Raw genomic sequence first — 23,869 nt, forward strand, 5'->3', positions numbered from 1 at the left:
AAACAATTTTTTTGCTCTAAATCATCATCCAAAACAATTTTTTAAAATAGTTGCCAACATTTAAAAAAAAAACTTTTATATGAAAATCCAGATTCCCAACTCCTTGAAAGACAGGAATACCCAGTAACCTTCCCTGCCTCCCTAAAGCTGTAACTGCTCAAACTGTGTGGAGAGACGCCTCGTTCCCTGAGACCAGGGCTCTGATCTCCATTGAATTGTACTCAGCATTCTTGGGAAAAGTCTGGGAAGATGGTAATAAAGTTTTAAAAGCAATTTGCGGTATTTCAAAACCCCTGAGGGGAACGACACACCTTCTTGTGACAAGGTGGCAAGGCCAACTACCACCTCAAGTGAATCTGCATTAAGCCAATGCTAAGCAGCAGGCCACACTAGTTACCACACATCAAGGAGGGTCTGATTAGCAGTGAATGATGTCTTTGATCAATAAAACATAGGAAGATGAAAAAAAAAAAAAAACCCAGCCTGTTCATACCTGTTGTTTTTTAAAACATGATGCCCATGAGGTCAAATAATTAAACCGTCCTTGAACAGGGTGAGTACAGACCACAGATTCATATGGGGCCAAGTCACTTTCAACTGGCAGGAGTGAAGGGAAGGTCCCAGAGGGGTGAAGGATGGGCAGGGGTCCAATGCTGAAGCCTCTTTTCTTGGTCTAGGGTGGCATTCACTCCCATCATTTATCGTCCCCTTGGGAACCTGGCATCCCGCAAACTGCCCAAGTTTCAGAATCTACACCGATCAGCGGCTGCAAGCCCTGTCTGGCCACATGGGGGCACCCTGGCTCCACACACTGGATTCTGAGATCCAGCAGGCGTTGGCACAGGCGCTGGGGCTAGAGGGAGCGCTCCATTTCTGCAGCCCGGTGGGTCAGGAGTTGAGGCTCATGGTGCTGGGTACCACAGCACCTCCCATCCTCGATTCGGGGTCATGCTGCCATGAGGGTTGCTCACCGTACTGATTTTAACAGAGTCTGGTAGGGACTCCTCCAGCCCCGGGGGAGGGATTAACACTATGAAACCTGGAGATGCCTCTGGAAGGACATGAACTCAGAAGCTGGAGAGAGAATACAAGCTGCCTAACCTTGCTCCAGAGAACACAGGGCAGCCGAGGGTGCGCATACTAAACCTATGCGCTGGCTTCCCTACAAAAGGTTTAAAGACGCCTGGAAGGTTTTTTTTAAGAGAGAAAGAGACAGAGACAGACAGAGAAAGATACCAAGAGACAGAGTCAGATGGAGGGAGAGACGGAGAAAGGACAAGAGAAGAAGAGAGAAAGAAATCAGACCCTGCCTGGTTTGGGACAAATAGAAACCCCAGAGCTCCCAATAATGTGAAGCAGCATGACCAGCACACCTGAGATGCACAGAACCAATGGGATGATATATGCAAACCACCTCTCATGATACCTGGATCTAGGCAGACTTGGTGTAAACATCACTCATGCTGACCAATGACAGTAAATAAAGGATTTTTAAAAAATATCATTGGACCATGATACCATGTGACTTTAGTTTTCTCATGCATAAAATGGGACCTTTGGGCCATGTGACTTCTGTAGCTCTAATCAGTCCAAATTGTGTACTATTCTATAATAAATGCACTCTTCACAGCCATCTAAGCCTTCCATTAGCTGAGTGCTTTCTCCAGCTGCTGACACCCTGTCCCACGATGTGGGGCGTGCTGGAAAGGGACACTGGAGATTCACAGAAGCAGTCATGATGGTGCTTAGGCACCTGGCTCTGCAGTCAGACTGGCTGCTTCAACTTCAGCTTCCCTTTACTAAGTGAGTAACCCCAGGCCAGTGGCTTCTGGTCTTGTTCTCACAGTTCTCCATTTGGAAAAGGAAGGTGGTAATACTAGCCATGGCAGGGACTTGGGGAGGAAATGGATCCTACCAGTCAAGCCCTCAGAACACTGCTGGGCACGTGGCAAGCACTTCCATAAAGGCTAGGCATCATCATCACTTAGATTTATTTAAAAGACTCGGCAATAATCTTTCTTAGGTTATAGGAAGGTTGTCTGATCCAAAACCGGAAGGAGGAGGGCATGTTTTCATAGATGCTACAGAAAGAGCAACAGACTGCAGACTACAAGAGATGTTCCCTGGACCAAGCTCTGCCATCAGCATTTCCTTCTGCAAACTTAGGTTCCAGTCTGTTCACTAACTCTATTGCTGGGTGGCTGTAGGCAGGTCCCTTCCCCTTCTCTGTGTCTCCACTGCCCCATCTAGAAAACTGTTGGACTAGATGATGACCCTAAGGGCCTTCTGGTCCTGGCACTGCATGGCCCTATGTGCCTTCCGGCCTGATGACCAGGCCCCTGCCGGTCCTTACCTGAGGTACTCATAGAGTCCGTACATGGGCAGGAAGTCAATGTCAGACAGGAACATGTAGGGAGTGCTGATGTGCTTCATGGCCACGTTGCGCAGCAGGTTGACGGGGTAGAACTGGCCCTCCTTGTACACGATGTGGTAGCCCACGTTGTGGCGGCTCATAAGCACCTCGGAGCCCTGTGCGTAGCGGAGGAACTGCTGGGCTTCGGCGTCTGACAGGTAGAGGGCCAGGCTGATGGGCCCCTCCCAGTGCTTGCAGATGGCCTCCAGCATCTGGAGCCTGGAAGAGACAGGGAGGGTGAGCTGCGCGACCTGGACCGTCCATGTATCATCAGCCTGGCCTGCTGTGGGGCTCTGCCTCCAGTGACACTTACCAACTAACTGTGGATCAAATCCCTGCTTTCAACATGACTCACTCAGTTCCTTTACTTATAAAACAGGCATCAAAACATTCACCTTGCTGGTTGCTGTCGTTCCCTGCTTCCAACTGAACATGTGATACAAAGTCATAACACACTATAAGCCTTAGACTCTTCGTTTCAAAGTCAGGTGGTGAGTGTATTAAATGATCTGAAGATCCCCTTCCAGCCCTGAAGTCTTACACTTCTCTCTCCGGAAAGGAATGTAACAGCTCTGCTGATCTCGTAAGGCAGTGACCAGCCAGAGAGGACTTAGACAAACTGAGGCCACTGAGTTACAAGGAACCGTCAAATAGTAAACACGAATAGGCAACAACTATAATTACAGCTGTGTTGCAGTGTGCCAGGAGCTTTCCAGAATTCTCGCCATGATCCTGAGCACTAGCTGTCATTCTCCCCATTTTTCTGATGGAGGAATGGAGGCACCAGATGTTCAGTCAGCTTTGCCTCTTGCACTTACAGGGCAGACATGTGTAGACAGTACCCTGATGAGACAGACCTTGGCGTCAGTGAAAAGAGTAACAGTAAAAAAGGGAATAGAAAAACATGAGAATGCTGGAAACAAAAGTCTACCTGGGGCGATGCTGTCTTCATCACTGTATTCACAGCCCTTACTGCCCCAGGGCTCCAGCCAACTTTGCAAGGCTACCTTAGCGATGCTGAGCCAGGGAGAGGGGGAAAAAACAGAGCCCAGTGAAAAAATAAAAAGAAAAAAAACAAAAGGGGCTTGCAACAGAGAGGGTTCTGTGAAAACGTTTGAAGATAAATCTATAAAGATATTTTCTTTCAAAGGCGTTAGAAGTGCCTGGTACATAAAATCTATGGCTAAGAAACAGCAAAAGCCTACTTGAATTGTTTTTTCTTACCCAGCAAGAGGTACATAATCAGCAGTCTCCTGGTCAGAATGCCCACTTTATTCGGACGATTACCGAAATCGATTCCATGCATTTCCATGCCTCTAAACTAAAGGAAATGGGCACAACTATCTTGTTTCAATGGCCTTTTTGATGACTTCCAGAGTTTCCTCTCAGTAATTCTGTGAATTGGTACTGCCCAGATTTGTTTCCTCTTTCAATATGGAGGATTGAGATATTCACCAGTGCAAAATGCTCTCCATTTCTCATCCATTATAAAGCCTGCTAACCAAATTGACTAGAGCCATTTCTTAAAAAGGCACTGCATTCTTCACGAAGCCTAATTGCACTGAACTTTGTGTTAGCCTTCTGCTGTAGGGGCCTGCCCTCTCCTGGGCTCTGAGGATCTGGAATTTTGAATTATACCTCCTGCACCTGTTTCACCTTCTGCAAAAGTGGGGGACTCTGCACTTCAAGAGAGAGCCATTTGTACAAATCCTCTGAGAACTGGAGAGCAAAAGAATAATTTCTAGCATGTAGACACGAGAGCTGCTGGGAGGAGGGAGGTTTCGCTGGGCACGAAGAGAAGACCACTTCCTGGGATTCTCCCGCTGGCCTGGTTTTTGCCTCTGTTGTCTCAGTTTTCCAAGCAAGGAACCCCTCCCCTGCCCCATGACCTGCCATGGTCCCTCTCGTAAGCTCAGCCAAGAGTTTAGAGTAAGAACAGAGAGGCCGGGTGTGGTGGCTCGTGCCTGTAATTCTAGCACTTCGGGATGCCAAGGCGGGTGGATCATTTGAGGTCAGGAGTTCAAGACCAGCCTGACCAACATGGTGAAACTCTGTCTCTACTAAACATACAAAACAAATAGCCAGGCATGGTAGCACATGCCTGTAGTCCCAGCTACTTGGGAGGCTGAGGCAAGAGATAGGAGACTGAGGCAGGAGAATTCCTTGAACCTGGGAGACGGAGGTTGCAGTGAGCCAAGATCGTGTCACTGCACTCCAGCCTGGCTGACAGAGCAAGACTGTGTCTCAAAAAAAAAAAAAAAAAAAGAGAAAAATTACTCAAGGTTCTCAAAAGGAAAGTGCTGTGCATGTAGAGATGATGCAGCCAAACGTTCTGTAGAACCTCCACAAGCGAGGTGGAATGGTGACACAACCCACTGCTGTTTCTGCCCCAGCCCCAATCCCTCCAATCTTTACTCCCTTAGAACCAGCCTTTCTGCCAGGACCTGAACAACTGTGACAAACAGGTTTATAACAATGATGGTAATATTTAGAACGTGATCATGGTCTCATCCATCTCCCCCTTTATCTGCTACCTGCCAGGTCTTTGCCACACTGTGGCTGTCACATTTAATCCTCACAGTAACTATAAAATTGAGATTCTCATCACCATTTTACAGGCAAGGAAGCCTGAGGGGGTGAAATAACTTCTTTCAAGTCATGCAGTTACAAAGTGAAGGACACAGATTCACATTCAGGTCTACTTAACCCCAAGGCCGGGACCCAGATCATTATTTAATATGGATTGGGGTTAGGCTGAGAACAAAGTTCCCAAATACCTTCACTTCACTGCCTGTTTCCCCAAGTAAGAGCGTATTCTTCTCCCAGTGTCAATGCCTCCCCACTCCTGCCCCTCCTCAGTTCCTCTTGGTATCTGTCTCAAAGCTCCACAATCCCCTTGCCCCTTCTCCCTTCTCATGCTTCTCTCCCCTCATCTGTTCCCTAAGGGCGTTCCTGTGCAGTGCTTGCTGATGCCAAGCTCTATGCCCAGGCTTTCTTTAGCTGGATGAGTCCATGGAAGGGCTGACCCTAAACCCAGAAGGCCTCTGTGTCCCATGCTGGTTCCCACTTCCCCATGGAGACCACCACTGCTTCATCTAGGGAGGGGTGGGCAAAGGCTCAGAAATTTCTGGCAGATCTAAAAACAGGCAGGGGCTACTCCAGAGAATCCCATTGAGGCTGGAAGCCTCAAGCAGTCTCTGTAGTCATAAAGGAGCAGGTAGGGAGATGGCCAAGTTAGAAACCCAGAAGACCAGGGCTGGAAGGAATTCTAGAGCATCAGAAAACCAAGCAGCCCAGGCAGTGACCATTCAGCTGGGTAACTCACACCCACCAAGGCGGCCCATTCTAATCTGGTGCACTGCCCGTAAGGCAGGCTGTGTAGCCTATCGCAGGCATGCAACTGTAGGTTTTGGGGTCAGACAGGCCTGGATTTGTCCTCTGAACTGTCAGTATTCCTGGGCAAGTGACAGTTCTTTTGAGATTGAATGTCCACATATGTATTTTGAGGATAATAATGCCTTTGTTAGAAAACAAAATAGCTACAAATCGTCCCTCTCCATCTATCCATAACCTCCGAAAAGAATCTCCCACTTGAATTCTGGCCACATGACTTGCTTTAGTCCATGGTATGTTAGCAAACATGATATGAGCAGAGGTGAGATAACGGGCTTGTGCCTACTGCCACGTGAACCAGCCTACACCACCTTGCCCTCGTGTTCCAATTGTGCCTGATAGGCAGACAACACCCCAAAAAAGCTACCTAGCTTATGGGAGACACACAAATGAGCCCAGCAGAGTCTCCCCACACTGCCAATCCAAAGATTCGCAAGCTCATTACGGTGCTTGTAGTAAGCTGCTAAGACTCAGGGCAGTTTGGGAAGCAGTAACATCTGGCTGAATTTGGGGATTAAATGAGATAATGATACAAAGTGTCTGGTACAAAGCTGGATATAAAGCAGGTACTCAGTACATGATAGCTGTAATTTTCTACTTTGGTTCAAATTTTCCGCTCAAACATGTCTTCACCTAATATTTGTTATTTCCAATGCATCAGGAATACTATACAGACAAGGGGCCTGGGTGCCTGCATTTCAGCAGCTTTTATTCTAGTGGGGAAAAAAAAAGACAAGAAACCAGAGGTCTGACTAGGGAGGTGATTAGGTCATGAGGCTGGAATTCTCATGAATGAGATTTGTGCCCCCTCCCCTTTTTTTCTGAGAGAGTCTCATTCTGTTGCCCAGGCTGGAGTACAGTGGTGCAATCTCAGCTCACTGCAACCACTACCTTCCAGGTTGAAGCGATTTTCCTGTCTCAGCCTCCTGAGTAGCTGGGATTACAGGCATAACCCACCATGCCTGGCTAACTTTTCTATTTTCAGTAGAGACGGGGTTTCACCACGTTGGCCAGGCTGGTGTTGCACTCCTGATCTTAGGTGATCCACCTACCTTGGCCTCCCAAAGTGCTGGGATTACAGGCGTGAGCCACCACACCCAGCCTCTGTGCCCTTTTAAGAGGTCCAGGGAGCTAGCTGGCTCTGTCCACCATGTGAGGACATGGTAATGAGGTACTAGCTGTGAGCCAGGAAGTGCATCCTTACCAGACACTGAATCGACTAAAGCCTTGATTTTGGACTTCCAGCCTCCAGCACTGTGATCAATTTCCATTGTTTATATATCAAATAATTATGGCATTTTCTTACAGCAGATAATGAGAAATATGTGAAAGTCTCAGGGGGAAGCTTTTCAAGAAGAGGGGGTAGCCCTTGGGGTAAAAATGAGCTCAGCATGTTCAAGCAGGAAGAAACAGGCTAAGTGTGGGTGCAGCACAGGAGGGTGAAGGGCAGAGGAGAGATGAAGGTGTCAGGGGGGTGTGCAGATGCCAGGTTGATGGGCCTGGGAGACCACAGCAGGCAGGTGAGATACTGTTCCACATGTAACAAGAAGTCATCAGAGGGTTTTAATGATGTGACCTTACATTTTTAAAACATCTCTAGCTGTTACATGGAGAAAAAATTAACTTTCACTCTCTGAATGGTCAGTGCTTTCAAACATCAGCTTGTTTAAGATCACCTGGGGAGCTCATTAAAACCCCAATTTCCAGGCCCCACCCTAGAGATTCTGGTTCAGGAGTTCTGGGGCGGGGCCTGAGAAGCTCCCATGCAATGCTGTGTTGCTGGTCCCCAGAGCAGGCTCGAAGCAATGCTGTTGTTAAAGAGTGGGGCCCTGTGAGCCCACCCCATGCTCTCTCCTTTACTCACAGAGGGCAGAGAAGAGACCCATCATCCCCATGAGGCCCTGTAACTGTAGTCAGCACTTAACATCTTTGTCAAAGGCACACTAAAGAATGAGGCTCCCTGGCCAGGTGTCAGAAGATGGGTGCCCCCTCGTGATCCGCTCCCTCTGTCCCTTTGGCCATTGCTGTCTTCTGCTGGGATGGGAGGGGAGGGTTCTGAGCAGCTGAAGGAGAAGCAGATCTCCTGATTCCACAGCCAGGCTGCAATGTTCATTCTTTCTGAACGGAATTCCAGAGGGAGCTGGGCATGGGAGCGCAAAGGCCGGCTCTCCTAATTCGTTGTGGCATTCACGTAGGGCCTACTTCTGACTCAAAGGTTTACAAACACATCTGAAATGTTTCTTAAATTAAAAATCAATCCAACAGGCACCAGTCAGCATGCTGCATCATAATCGGATGGGTTGACTAAGTGGAAGTGGCTGCAGGAATTTCTGCCATTCTTCATCAGCTTGCAGTGCCACTTCGTAATTTTTAATTGCGACCTGCTAAAGCACCTCTCATTAGGGCTTGGAATCCCTTGGGTTCACATAGATATTGTCCTGATGGTGATACATGTCACAATACAGGAGTGGGTATTGTGTGTCTGCTACGCTTGGGCTGTCCATGCTTTGAAGGAACGACTGCGATGGTCGGTGTTTGCTGCAGATGTGAATGGGGCCCAGAGTTTCTTTTAAATGGATTTTGTCTGCAGCCCAGGCCAGAAGGATGGATCCCAGTGGGAAGAGAAGGAGGGACTCGGTTTTGCCTGTATTCTCTTCTTGTTAACAAATGTATACAGAAGGATGGGTTTGAGCTGTTAATAACTAGAAACATGTTTGTTCTACTTGGTTGCAAATTCCAGATAGCAAATTCTATAGCCAGCGCAGAGGTAAGAAACATTAAGGAAAGGGAAATAAATATTTGCTCACATCAACTACTTACTAGGCACTTTACGTCTTAGTCTGTAGAACCCAGACAATCATCAGTGAGTTTGACAACATTATCCCCATCTCATAGATGAGTCCAGTGAGGCTCAAAAAGGCGAAGTTGTTCAAACTCACACAGCTAGGAAGTGGCACACGTGTACTATGAATCCAAGTCTTGCTTTTTTCCTTTTCTACTGCATCGCTTTACCTCTCCTAAACAACTATCACGTGCACATGCCCTCGTAAGGATATGCAGATCTAGCCAGTATTTACTGGATGTCAAATATGTGCTCAGGGCTTTTACACAGGATCTCTTAATTACTCCTAACCAGGACCCTGTGAGGCAAGTAATTTTAACCCTATTTTATAGAGGGAGAAAACAGAAACCCAGTGATGTTAAGTGACTTGCCCAGAACACCAGCTGAGGATTGAATGAGTTGGTGGGATTTGAACCCAGAGCTTTCTGTCCTTCTGTCTAGTGCCTTTTTACCCAGTATCACAAATGTTAAGATTCTGGTCAACAGTACTGGTATCATTTAGGGAGCCTTTGAATGTGTGTCAGGGCTAAGCACTGGGCATGCCTTCTCTCATATGCTCTCTACAACCACCTTAGGGATAAGGAGGATAATGGTATAATTATCACTCTCACATTACAGATGAAGAAACTGAGGCTTAAAGAAATTATGTGACATGTCCAAAAATAAAGTGACAGGGCAACAAAGAACCCACGGGGCCTGACTCCAAGGACCAAGTGTCATACACTGTTATGTGACTTTTTATTTTGACCCGAAAGTATATCATATTTCTTTGGTAGCCACTGGCCACTAATCTTGACTCAGAATATTTTGCTGATAATCTGAATGCAGGATCAGGAGGCCTGAATGCAACAGAGAACCAGTGATGGTTGAAGAGATGGGCACCTGGCTAAGTTTAAATGGAACCCACTCACTTGCACAGATGACAGTACCTGAGCTTCAGGTAGCTCATGGGAGGGGCCAGGTGCAGTCATGCCGCCTGGAGGAGAGTAGACCAATCTAGACCATCATTCAGCACTGATATGGAGGATTCAATTTTCTTTTTACTATAAATGCCATGGAGGAGAAGGAAACACACATGTGAAAAGAGGGGCTTGTGTGGTGAGGTGACCTCCTGGTGTGGCTGCTTAGTGATAGGGAGCCTGGGTGTCCAAACTGAAATCTGAGTGAGAAGCCAAAGGGACTTGAGAATTTTAGGGGTGACTCTGGGACACTGGTAGGTTGTCCCTATGGAGCCACACAGGATGACAGATTTGAGCTAGAAGGGCTGGCTACCTCCCCTAGTTTCCCCAAGGCCCTCTGTGATCCAGCCCCTGCCTACCTGGCCATGTGGATTTGATCTCCTCTTTCTCCCTCCTACACCCTAAGCCCTAACCACACCTCACTATTTGTTCCCCACGGGGCCTGAAGTCCTCTCTGTCCTGTGAACACACTGCACGCTCTTCCTCGGGGAGCCCTCCTGCTCTCCTTCTGTGCCTTCTACTCTCAGTCTACCAAGCTTCCAACTCAACTCAGGTGCTGCCTCCCCTTGGACATATTCCCTGCCTCTTCCTTTCTCCACCTCCTTGGGCTCTCGTTGCATCAGTGGATCTCCTACGTGACACTCAGAACTCATCCTACTGTAGACCTGTTTACCTGTCAGTGGCAGGCAGAGTTCTGAGCCCCCACGCCACCCAGATTCCCACCCGGCTGGTGGACATGCCCTGTGTAATCTCCATCTTGGGTGTGGGCAGGGCTTGGGAATATCGTAGTGTAATCATGTTATGTTATAGAAGACTCTGGTATCATGGGCCAGAAAGAGGTTCTCCTGCTGGCCTTGAAGAAGTGGGCTGCCCTGCAGGGAGAGGGCTGCACTGTAGGAACTGGGAGTGGCTTCGAGGAGCTGAGGGGGACATCAGTCAACAGCCAGCAAGGAAACGGGACCTCCATCCTGGAACTGAATTCTTCTCCAACCCAAATGATCTTGGATGCGGATGCCAATCCCCAGATGGCATCCTAGCACTGGATAATACCTTGAGATTTCAGTCCTGAGACCCTGGGCAGATGGCCCTGCTAACATCTTACCTTAGGTGACAAATACGTACTTTTTTTTTTTTTTTAATGTGTGGCGCCTGGAGTGCAGTGGCACGATCTTCAGCTTACTGCAACCTCTGCCTCCCAGGTTCAAGCAATTCTCTTGCCTTGGCCTCCCCAGTAGCTGGGACTACAGGCATGCATCACCACACCCAGCTAATTTTTGTATTTTTTAGTAGAGACAGTGTTTCACCATGTTGGCCAGGACAGTCTCAATCTCTTGACCTTGTGATCCGCCCACCTCAGCCTCTGTAAGTGCTGGGATTAACAAATGTGTACTTTTTTAAGGCTGCTCATTGTGTGGTGCTTTGTCGCCTAACAACAGAAAGCAAATGAGTTGCCTGAGCCCCAAGTAGGGTGCATACTCCTTGAAGATATGCGGATTCCTTTTGCTGTGAGTCCTGCCACATGCAAGCAAAGGACCGCATGCATAATTCAGTGGCTTCAGGGAATGGTGGTCTGTTGGGATTCACAGGCTCCAAAAGAACTTGGAGAGAGGCCACTGGAACTCCTGTGCACAGAGAACGTAGAAATCTGGGGGGCGCTTATAGAACTCTGCCTGCCACTGACAGGTAAACAGGTCTACAAAAGGATGTTGAATTCTGAGTGCCATGCAGAAGGTTCACCAATGCTATGGGAGCCCAAGGAGGTGGAGAAAGGAAGAGGCAGGGAATGTGTCTGAGGAGAGATGGCCCCTGAGTTGGAGGCTTGGTAGACTGAGAGTAGAAGGCACAGAAGGAAATAAGATGGGGATAGGTCTTTTAAACCATATTCTCCTCCCTTTTAAGTGCCTAGTACAGAACAGTGAGTGGTATTTGCTGAGTGACCACGTGGATGTGGAAATGAGAAAACTGTGGCCACAAGAAGGGACAGGCCTCGCTGGAGCCCTTACAGCAAGTCAAGCATGGAGCTGGTGCCAGAACTGCCACACTTGTCCCTTGCTCTTTTGTCCCATGTTGTGTTTATCTGTCACCTGCTAGGATCTCCAGGTTCTCTGTGCACAGGAGTTCCAGTGGCCTTTCTCCAAGTTCTTTCAGAGCCTGTGAATCACCAGGAGACCACCAGCCCCTGAAGCCACTGAATTATTCATGTGGCAAGACTCACAGAGAAGGAATCCACTTCCCTGAGCCACCCTCAACATGAATCATTCCAGGTTGCCTCCAACGCAAGGTTCCTCGCTTCCTGGAGCTCGCAGGTGACTTTATGACAATGATTTTGTGTCTGGGTGTTTGTTCCTTCATCTATCTGTCCATTATTCAATCATTCATGACTCATAACACGTGGCACTTATGGAACACTTATGCGCCAGGCACTATTCTCAGCACTGTACAGGCACTAGCTCATTTACTCCTTAGGACAATCCCATGGAATTGCATCCATAGGCTGGATAGGCATCTCTGAGGTGGCTCAAAAGGCAGAATGAGGAATCAAACTTCCTTTCTAATCATAGGAGCTGTGGGGTCATGACATGAGAGGGAACTGGGGCAAGGGCAGCCACCATGGGCCATGTGTAAATTGTAGTGGAAGCCACTCAGACAAGGTGGGAAGGGGCACCTGACATGGTCAGGGATAGAAAAGCCGTATAACGCTGGCTGAGTGACCTTGGGGCTTCAAATCCATTCACTTCTTGGCAGCCAGAGATATTTTAAAAAATATATAAATTAGATCATCTAACTGCATACATTTATTCAATAACTCCCTGCCACACTTAAGAGTATCTCATGAGCATCTAACCTCCTCCCATCTTTCTCATGCCACTTTCCTCCCAAGCCCCATGATGCCGCAGCCACCCTGGTCTTCTGTGAGGTTTCTGGATGTGCAGGCATTCTTCCCACCACAGGCCCTTTGCACCTGCTATTGCATCTGCCTGGAACACTCTTCTCTCAACAACTTGCACACCTGACCCTTTTTCTTGTCCTCCAGGTCTCTGTAGAAATGTCCCTTCCTCAGAGAGCCTTCTCCTGACCACACTACCTAAAGAAGTTTCCAAACCTGGCACCAGGATTATCCTCCCAGTTCCTTCAGAGCACTTATGCAATTACAGTCATTCTTAAAAACTGTTTATTGCTGTTTATGTCACTAGCGTCATATTCTCAGCCCTGGCTACACATTATAAGCTTAAAATAATGCCGGCCGGACACGGTGGCTTACACCTGTAATCTTAGCACTTTGGGAGGCTGAGATGGGTGGACTGCCTGAGCTTAGGAGTTTGAGACCAGCCTGGGGATCATGGTGAAATCCCTTCTCTACTAAAATACAAAAAATTAGCCAGGCATGGAGGCGTGTGCCTGTAATCCCAGCTACTCGGAAGGTTCAGGCAAAAGAATTACTTGAACCCCGGAGGCAGAGGCTGCAGTGAGATGAGATCGTGCCACTGCACTCCAGCCTGCATGACAGAGCAAGATTCCATCCCCCGCCCCACCCCCCACCAAAAATAAAAACAAATGCCAAGGGCTCTATTCTGCAAAGATCCTTACTTAACTGGTCTGCAAAGCAGCCTGGACATGAAGATGTTATACAGCTCCCGAGGTGATTCAATCTCCCTGGACAAGGTTGGGAAGCAGTGCATTGGCATGTAAGCTACATCAGGGCGGAGCTCAGGTCAGTACTGCCCGGAAATGCTTGATGGATGTTTGTTTCATCAATACACAAAGAAGGAAAACAAGCAGCGTTGCTTTCCAGCAGCAACTGTGGCTCCAGTCTCTACACTCCCCCTTTTCCTGAGGTAATTTGAGTAGGGCTCTACTTCTTAAGAATCGATCCTTTCATCTGTCCTCAGACAACAAAAGACAAGAGCCCTTGGTTTCCAGCGCTGGAGGAGGGGATGGGACATATCTCACTCTTATCAGGCTTCAATATTCTAAACCCATGTGCCATCTCTTCCTTCTCCATCCTCCAATCTTAGCATATGTGCTACGGGAGTGAGCACACCCTTCACCATTGTCTACCCTCCATGCAAAGAGCTGCAGTGAGGAGGCTGGGGTGGGCGAGGCCATCTGCCATACCTGTCCATGGACAGCTGAGCGACCAGGGTGACATCCGTGCTGTCTGCCGCAGGCTCATACTCATAGTGCAGGAAGTAGAGGTGGGTACGGTGGACAGTGAAGCGCTCTCGCCGGAACTCATAGCACAGGTCGTCCTCGTCCAGCTCAGACAGCTGCTTCTGGAGCTGCAGGGTACGAGAGAGGTCTTGGGCACGTGAAGAAAAGGTCTGAGGGGCCCATGAGCCGGCCCCTTGGGCCCTGCCCTCCCTGAGTTTCTTACCCATCTGGATGTTGTTGATGGGTCAGACATACATGGATGAGATCACCACTTTTATTTCCCTCTGCAACATAATCTAATTTCAAAAAGGTGATGGTAAAAATCAGATGCCTAGGGACCAGGTGCCGTGGCTCACATCTGTAATGCCAGCACATTGGAAGGCCGAGCCAAGCAGATTGCTTGAGCCTGGGAGTTCAAGACCAATCTGGGCAACAAGGTGAAACCCCGTTTCTACTGAAAATAGAAAAATGAGCTGGGCGTGGAGGTGTGTGGCTGTAGTGGTACTCAGGAGGCTGAGATGTCCGGGATGTGTCCCGGGACACATCCGTGTCCGGGATGTGTCCCGGGACACATCCGTGTCCGGGATGTGGAGGTTGCAGTGAGCTGAAATGGCACCACTGCATTCCAGCCCGGGCTACAGAACAAAACCCTGTTTCAAAACAAAACAAATAAAAATGAGGATGCCTTTGGCACCTGAGAAACAAGGCCCCTCTTAATTAAGAACAAACGCGGTGGTGCTCACTGAAAAACACAGAACCAAACAGAAACTCCTTAGAAAAAATGAGAAATGTTTTCTTAGACAACTCAGCATAACAATTTCAAATAGCACAGGGAAATGACCCGGACATGGTGGCTCATGCCTGTTATCCCAGCACTTTGGGAGGCCGAGCCGGGAGGATCACCTGAGGTCAGGAGTTCAAGACCAGCCTGGCCAACATGGTGAAACCTCAGCTCCACAAAAAATACAAAAATTAGGTGGGCGTGGTGGCGGGAGGCTGTAATCCCAGCTACTCAGGAGGCTGAGCCAAGAGAATCTCTTGAACCTGGGAGGCGGAGGTTGCAGTGAGCTGAGATTGCACCACTGCACTCCAGCCTGGATGACAGAGACTCTGTAAAAAACAACAACAACAAAAACAAGTAACACAGGAAAACGCCTAAAGAAGAAAACAGTCAAACTGAAAAGAACCTCCGTGTGCCTGATGCTTTTCTCACCCTAGAGCTACTGATTTCAACCTTTGTACTAGGTCTCGAAGAAAACCCACAACCAACACATAAACAAACAGCAACTCTTTTCCTTTCATTTCACCTAAGTTGAATCAGAATCTTGGCACCCATACTTTTTTCTCTTCTCTTTTCTTAAGCTCTCTTAAAGTCTTACTTCATTAATCTGCTTGTAGAAGTCATTTAACTAGCTGTCCTCTCTTCCTTCACCAACTTGTGAAAAGAGCAGGCACAGCTGCTGACAGGGAGCTAGGGAGTTAACATTTCAGATGTGCGGAGGCAGATACACAGATGCGCACATCTGCAGCTGCCTAACGATACCTCTCATGTAAACCCCTACCAGGCAGGTATGATGATGTATGTTTTACAGCTGAACTGAAATTAAAAAGTGATACAAGTTAGCAACAAGCTAATCCACAGTGACAAAAATTGGACCAGGGCATGTTGGGTCGGGGAGGGGCCTGGGAAGAGGCAAGAGAGGGTTGGGAGTGACAGAAACCCGCTCCGCCATGACTGGAGCGATGGGCACATGAATGTGCACTTTTGTGAAAATTCAACAAACCGTGCACTTAGAATGGGAGGCCTTATAAAAACCAATCTGTATTTCTGTAAAAATCAACTTTTAAAACAATGATAATTTGCCAAAGGTCACAGAGCTGGTTCCAATTTTGTTTCTTTTTTTCTGTTAAACCAGTCATGTCTATCACATGAGAGAATACAGATCAAAGTTTCCATGGCAAGGGTTACCAACCTAGCCAAATATCAGAAAACGTTTTTCTAAGGAGGTGTACTTTTTAAATCCCCGTATCAACAGTGTAGCAGTCGACGAGAAAATAGATGAACTTGCTTCTGGATAGCCTTGTACTTGTTAAGACCATTGCCTTGACAGATTACTTGATGGTGTTTTTTCTCAAGATGTGTGCTATGGAAGATGATAGCATTAATTGCTCCAATTCCTTATCTCTTCCCCACTCCCTGCCAGCCCAGATATCCTTGCCCTTTGCCGTGGTGCTCACTAAAGAGACAGTTTATTCCTCTAGCCTTGAATAAGCGGGGGGAGTAATACTGTCCCGGTCTTGAGGCTACACCCCAACAGAAAGTATTTCTTGCACCCCTACCAATGCCATGAGAAGATGCTAAGGCTAGCTTGCTGGAAGATGAGACATTTGGGGCACAGCAGATCCTCCCCAACTGCCCGAGTCATGCAAGCCAGCCCAGCCCAGCTGCCTCAATTGTTTTAAGACAGTCTCGCTTTGTTGCACAGGCTGGAGTGCAGTGGTGCAATCTTGGCTCACTACAACCTCTGCCTCTTGGGTTCAAGTGATTCTCCAGCCTAAGCCTCCCAAGTAGCTGAGATCACAGGTGCTCACCACCTCGACTGGCTAACTTCTGTAGTTTTAGGAGAGAGAGAGTTTCACCAAGTTTGCCAGGCTGATCTTGAACTCCTGACCTCAGGCAATCCACCCGCCTCGGCCTCCCAAAGTGCTGGGATTACAGGTGTGAGCTACGATGCCCAGACAATACTTTTTCTTGAAGGCCACTGTGGTCTTACTGGTTTTGAGCAATACATACTGATAGAGTGCTATTGGTATTTTGTGGGGGGCATTTTTTTATTATGGGGACCTGTCCCGCATATTGAAGGGCAGTAAACCTCCCGAGCTCCTGCCCATGAAACGCTTGTAGCATTCTCCAGACAGCCCTGTGCAACTCCTAATGCACTTACACATTTCCAAGTGCAGCTTGGGAAACTGACTGAGATCCAATCATCTGTGAAACATTCTCAGCTATCCCTAAAATTTTTTAACTGTTAAAAGGATGCAATTAGGGATACTCAGCTTTTCAAGTCAATTTGCTGTCCTTGCCTATTTGAAGATTCTCACCATGCCAACAGTTTAATATAAGACAATGAAGCTGAAATTCTCATTCCATCTAAGATCTGTGAACTCACTGCTTCCTTCTGACCTGTAGGATTAAATCCAGATTTCCTTGTTGACAATTACGGACTGTTCTCTCTGACCCATCACCCTCAAGCACGCTGTGTCTGGGGAGTAGACAGTGCCCTCATCAACGATCTCTGTGCTACCCAAACCTGCCTTTCCGTCACACCTCTGTGAGTTTGTTTGATGCCATGCTCTTCCCTCTTGGCAAGGCCTTCCCTCACCTCACTCCACTCTCCTCTGTCTAAAAAACCTTCCATTTACCTTTCAAGATTCAGCCCAGATGGCACCTACTTCTCTGAGACCTCTGCTGATCCTGCTGGGTAGAAGCGATCCATTTCTTCTCGGCACTCCACGAGCGCTCAGTTCGTAAGTCCATTAAAGCATTTGTCGACTTGAACTGAAATTACTTAAGGGCAACTTTCCTGGTGAGACTGTGACACTTTACCATTGTCCCGAGCACAGTACCGAGCTTGTGATAGGTGCACGATACCATGTGTCGGATGCCTGAAAAGTATTTGCCGTATACAAAAAAAAACCCGTAATCCCTGTGAAGACCTATACTTCCAATTTTCCTTTTGTGTCCTCTAATTATATGCACAGAAAATGATCAATAAGCCCATTCTTCAGCCCATCATTTGCTTTGATATTTGCATCTAAAGGTCTGTGATGCCTGAAACGCTTTTGGAAAGCAAACAAGCATGTGCCGAGGTCCACTTGAGGTGCTGGGTACAGGTGATTTCCTGTCCTCCCCCGAGCCCCCCGTGAGTCACTTGCAGGCTCATCTGACAGTTGAGAAGGGTGGAGGCGTCAAACCTGGGTCTGTGCCCCTCCACCACCATGCTGCTGCTTCAGGAAAAATGCGTGCTTGGCCTCATGTGAAGACGCAGATGGAGCACAGCGGCTAAGGCTACTGGTTCTAACCCACTCCTGCCTGGATGATCTCAGGTTAACTGGGTGAGTGACCTAACCTTTCTGAGCCTCAGAGTCCTCAGCTATAAAATGAGGGTGACAATACTCACTACCCTAGAAGGTTATAGAAGATTCTAAAAGATGCTACATATAGAGAAACAGGTGGAAGAAAAGATTCAACAGATGTCACTTATTATCATAGCGATTGTCACAGGAAAGGGAGACGCCTGGGTCCCTGAAGACACATATGTGGACTGTCCTTTTTGTCCTCAAACCTCACCTGAAGGAGACTGTATGGCAAGGGCCTGGTGGGCAGGAATGGCAGGGGCTGGATGAGCCAGGGACACCCTTCTGATTAATGAATATTAGAGTTCCCCTGGCCTTCTCCTTGAGGGCCTCAAATATGCCTATAAACCATAATGTTGCCTCCCAGGAGAAAATGTAACCAACTGCTATGCTCCTAACCTCCCTCACCCATACTGCAGAAAAGCACAAGGAATTATCCCCCACTGGAGAATAAACATCTCCAGAGTTCTAAGCAAGAGCAGGGTTGGCTTTTGTTTTTCTTTGGTCTTGGTCTCTGTTTTAATACGTTCAGAAGAATGAATGGCTTCCAGTTCAATGAAGAGGAGAGTGGAAGTATGTGCGGGTGTGAGTGTGGTAGGCCATGTGTGTGCAGAAATGGGCCCTTTTTTGATGAGGCTTTAAACAAGTAGCTAGTCCTCACCATGGGAAAAAGAGCATTAGTGAGTGGAGGGTGAGAAACACATGTGTATACTGGGGTTTCTCATCCCCTTTATTGACTGATTGGTTGATTGATTGAGATGGAGTCTTGCTCTGTTGCCCAGGCTGGAGGGCAGTGGCACGATCTCGGCTCACTGCAACCTTCACCTCGCCAGGGACAAGCGATTCTCCTGCCTCAGCCTCCTGAGTAACTGGGATTACAGGCACTCATCACCATGCCCAGCTAATTTTTGTGTTTTCAGTAGAGACGGGGTCTCACCATGTTGGCCAGGTTGGTTTTGCACTCCTGACCTCAGATGATCCTCCTGCCTCGGCCTCCAAAAGCACTGGGATTACAGGCGTGAGCCACCGCGCCTGGCCTCTTCTACCCCTTATATGCACACACAAGTACATACCCTTGAGTTGGGGGAAAAGACATTTTCCCAAAGGTAAATGGCTCCAGGATCACTTTCCAAAAAGCATCCATATGGTGAGTTCCTAACAGCAGGAGCTGTATCCCCTTCATTTCTGAACCATCTGAACCTGAACCTAAAATATCCAGGTTCTATATCCAATGTTAATGAAGATTTCCTGAGTGGTGGATTCACAGATGAATTTTATTGGCTTCTTTATACTTTTCTGTAGTTAATTAATTCCCTGCAATTTTCTCAAATGTGCTAATGCATGTAAAGTGTTTTGTAAGCTCTTAAGTGCTACAGAAACCTAAGCAATGTGGTTATGATTATATCATGTACCTTTTCAAATTCTAATCTAGGTTTGCTTATTGCGGACCGCGTGGTTGATGTTATCCATCTTGGATATTCAGCAAGCCTCTGCTGGATGTGCTCAGTCCCTGCAATGTTAGGAGAGGGAGCACAGATCAACGGAGGTGCTTGCAGAACTTCCAAAGTACACCTTGCCCTAGTGGGACTGACTAGGGCAGTCCTGGGAAGAGGCCACCTCCAGCTCTAAACATCATGGAACCAATAATAGGATTCGGTGGCTTCCACATTCCAGGCTCACCTGTAGCCCTCGCAGTGTTTACAGGGTATTATCTAGGGAATATTGTCATTTACCAACCACAGTGTGTATTGCAGAAATTCAGGTATGCTGTCAGACATACCTGTCCACAGGACTCTGGGCCAACCAGATGCCATTCTTGAAGTTTCAAGCTCATTTCTCATCTATGTGGTGCTTTGCACCTTGATCCAGCTAATATGATCTGCATACCTACTATGTGACAGGCGCAATGCTAAATGTTTTCAGGTGCATTGCTTCATCAATTTAATCCTTCAGCACACATCTCTGTTGTACAAAAAAAGGAAACTAAGGCTTAGGAGCTTTCAGTAATCTGCTTCAGCAAGCGAGAAGCAGTCCGGGACAGGAATCCAGTCTTCCAACCTCAAACCAGGGACATTTCACAACACAATTACTTCTTCCCAGGGGATGGATGTGAGCATCAGATGAGATGGTAGAAGACATAATGTTCTGTGAATGAAGCAGGGCATGAAAAAGTCTGGTCCCAATGCAGGAAAAACACAAAATGGAAAAAAAAAACCACTCAAAAATAGAAGGAAACACATTACAATGTTAACAAAGATTTTCTGAGTGGATTCACAGATGAATTTTATTGGCTTCTTAAACTTTTCTATAGTTAACTAATTCTCTGCGATTTTCTCAAATTAGCTAATGCATGTAAAAGTGCTTTGTAAACTGTAAAGTGCTACACAAACCAAAGCAAAGTGTTTATGATTATATTATGTACCCCTTCAAATTCGAAGCTAGGCTTACTTATTCCTTTGTGGCTGATGTTATCTCAAGGGGAAGACTCTAGCAGTTTAGAAACTGCCTCCTTGGCCAGGTGCAGTGGCTCACTCCTGTAATCCCAGCACACTGGGAGGCCGAGGTGGGCAGATCACCTGAGGTCAGGAGTTCAAGACCAGCCTGGCCAACATAGCAAAACTCAGTCTCTACTAAAAACACAAAAGTTAGCTGGACGTGGTGGTAAGCGCCTGTAATCCTAGTTACACAGGAGGCTGAGGCAGGAGATCAGCTTCAACTCAGGAGGAAGAGGTTGCAGTGAGTTGAGATTGTGCCACTGCACTCCAGCCTGGGCTATGAAGCAAGACTCCATCTCAAAAAAAAGAAAAAAAAAGAAACTGCTTCCTTTTCACCCAGGGTTTGGGCGAGAGCCACAGGGCCAGAGGGAGTATTTCATTAATGGGGTCTGAATGCTACTGTACTCTGCTCTCTGGCCACTGCCATAGGGAACAGAGGGTTCCTGACAAGGGAGGCACAGAAACAAAAGACAGATTTCTCCTGAGGTAAAATGCATTTGCTAAATTGCTTCTTTGGACAGCCAGCTGAGGCACAGGGAGATCTGGACTCAAGGGAAAATGACCCCTTTAAGCAGTTCGCATTTATTTCTCCTCATCCTTAAGGACAGTGGCCTAGATTGACCTTTTCAGCTGCCAGAAATGATGGCTGGTTATGCCCAAGGATCCAGAGGGAGAACAAGTATATCCCTGGGCTCTGGCCTTAGAGACTTCTGTTCATAGTTGGGCAAAATAAGGAGGGAGATTATGGGGTTAACTGAAAGCAAGAACCGACTGTCTCTGACACTCATTTTATATGTGAACTTGAGAAAGTCACGTCTACGAATAGTGAGACAAAGGGTTTAGGCTTCATAAAGTGACTCTCAAGGATCATGCACTCACTGGGCCAGGTAAAGTGGGGAGGGCTTTGCAGTTTCTTTCTCATGTAACACTTACACCAACTCTACAGATTGGGAACCACTCTTAGTCCTGTGCAGTAGATGAAGACATCCATCATCTGAAAGGTTTAGCCACTGCTCAATGTTACACAATGCACGAACAGAGCAGCAGAGATTCAAACCCAGGTGTATTTCCTCTGAATTCTTGCATGTAACCAAGTCACTATAATGCCTAGTTGGTCAGCCTCTGGGCTTTTTTCTAGTTCTAATGTTAGATGATTCTGTGACTGCAGAGGACTCAACACATGTATTTCCCACGGTGGCAGAAACATCCCGTGCTCACCAATATCCAGATTCTCCTCTCTTCCTGGGCACAGAGCTAGGCTGTATTTCTGGTCTCCTTGCAGTTAAGAATAATTCTGTGATAGAGCTCTGGCCAGTGGAGTCCAGAAGGGCTCTAGGTAGTACAGACATCACTCTCAAGCCTCGCTCAGGCATAAGCCTTGCTCACTTTCTTTTCTCTGTAGAGCAGGCTGGGGTCCTTTGGTGGGCAGAGCCACTAGAAGAAAGGAGCCTGGGTCCTTCAACCTGCAGAAAAGCTACCTGCCAATCATGAACACCCATTTGGACTTTCTGCAAGTAATAAACTTCCAGCAGGTTGAGCCACATTACAGCTGTTTGTGCTACCTTAACCGGCACACCTGAACGCTTGTAGCCTGTAAGTGATGGAGACAGTACAATGAACCAAATAAGGCGTCTCGGAGGCCACTGTTTCTTTCTTCCTGTGACACCCCTCCTTCTGATGTCTTGGGACAACGTGTGAAATCACCGATGGGTAAATTACCACTCGAGCATGTTGCTTTGCGCTTTGACTTTTTGGTGGCTTCATAACCACTTATTTCATTTTTGCTCCTCCCCAGTACTTGTAAGAGTCAGGCAAGGCTACCCTTAGGGCCCTCAGTTGACAGATGAGAGCACGAGGTACTCAGAGAAGCTTGGACTCCAACTCTGGTCTCCGGAAACCTAACCTAAGCTTGTCCCTTTGTGGTTTCCACAAAGCACTTACATTTTATTAAGCCACACAGACAGACAGAAATGGCTCATGACCTCCCTTGTCCGCTGTGTGTATTAATCAACAAGTTCCAGGAAGTCAAAGCATTTTTTACTAAGAAAACGAAACCATGGGTCATTTTCATTCTCTTACAGGATGTAGGGGGCTGTATTCAGGACTCTTCAGCGAAGGTTCAGAGAGGGTCTGCCCACCCCTGACCTACACTTGGAGGGGATAAAAAAGAAAAAGGCTCGGCCTCCTCCCTCCCAGTTATCAGTATTAATCCATGCACCACAAACAATTCAGAGGCTCTTATTTTATGCCAAATCTTGTGCTAGGAATGGGGAGTGAGCTCCCGTTTCTGCACTTATATTGTTGCTATGGTCTAGAAGGAGAGGCAATGAAGCCAGTCACTAATCGCACACACAAGGCAATCGTAATACAAACCTTCATTCTGGGGGCCTTTGCCATCTACCACATTGCTCTAAGCTCCTGGCTTGTCTTACCTTATTTATTCCTCTTAAGTCTATCAGGTCTGAATAATTGATTTCCATCTTACAGATGAGAAAACTGAGGTACAGGGAGTTTAAGCAGATCACCTGAAGTCCCACAGCTGGCGGTACTGGGATTTCACATGAGGCAGCCTCATTACAGGGATGCTTTCTTACCAATCGCACCAGTAAGAGACGCCACTTGAGAGAGGGAGATCCAGCAGAAAGAAGAGGAAGCACGGGAGCTGCTGTATAGCCAAGGGAGGCCCAGCAGCCGGCAAGTGCAGAGAGATGGCAACCAGCACCTAGAGTGGTGAAACGGGGCTCTGTAAGCTGGAGCTGAACAGGATCGAAGCAGCCAGGCCACAAGGGGAAACTGTGGCCCAGACTTGTGTCCACTGAGTCTCTTGATCTCACAGCTCCTCTTCCCTTCACACCCTCTCTCTGGAGCTTAACACATTCCTGCAGGGTCCGTGGAGATTGGCTGTGAGCAGCCCAGCCTGTCTCAGGATTCTGGGTGCTGTCTGTCCTGGGCTCTGCTGCCTGCTGCGTGACTGAAGAGCTGGCAACGTGTGGCCCGCACGTGAGGGCAGGAATGCATTCCGGGCTTTCTCCAGGGATTTTCTGAGATACAGCTGTTTCCACAGAGCCATCTGTTTCTTGGCATTGCCTTGCAGGGTGACGCCATAAAGCGTTTATAGAATCTGTTTGTATGTGTCTTATTTTTAACTTCCAATCGAGGTGATGCTGTTGTCTTTTCCTCTTCGTGGGCTTAGTGTTGGGGAGCGTGGCCCATCACCTTCACAGGGTGAGAGACGTGAGCTTAGAAGCCTTCTTCATTTCAGAGGTGACGCAGTGATCTCACAGCAGTTGACAGAGTGGGTATCCAAGGCAGGCTTTCTGGAAAATACTCGTGGCAATAATTGCCTAGGTTGTATAGCACTTTGAATACTTTAGCCCCTTTAACTCTCCTCAAGTAGCCTGTGTAGGTTCATTTACTGACCATTGTACAGATGGGAAAACTGAGGTTCATGTAAGGCTAGAGGTATGCCTAAAGTCAA

The 23,869-nt window shown here is 47.5% G+C and overlaps 1 protein-coding gene across 4 annotated transcripts in view; it reads right to left on the bottom strand.

The window, feature by feature from the left end:
- LARGE1 (LARGE xylosyl- and glucuronyltransferase 1) overlaps window positions 1-23,869 on the bottom strand; it is a 626,458-nt gene that overhangs the window by 37,166 nt on the left and 565,423 nt on the right. For all 4 annotated transcript variants that reach the window (XM_064367950.1, XM_021669373.2, XM_021669372.2 and 1 more), the window contains 2 exons: window positions 13,724-13,887; window positions 2,354-2,632 (listed from right to left, as the gene is read on the bottom strand). In XM_064367950.1, the coding sequence (XP_064224020.1) occupies window positions 2,354-2,632; window positions 13,724-13,887 (443 nt within the window). The remainder of the gene's footprint in view (window positions 1-2,353; window positions 2,633-13,723; window positions 13,888-23,869) is intronic.

This window comes from Aotus nancymaae, unplaced genomic scaffold, assembly GCF_030222135.1.
Source record: "Aotus nancymaae isolate 86718 unplaced genomic scaffold, 86718_ANA_hifiasm-v0.15.2.pri h1tg000076l, whole genome shotgun sequence".
Classification (NCBI taxonomy): Eukaryota; Metazoa; Chordata; class Mammalia; order Primates; family Aotidae; genus Aotus; species Aotus nancymaae.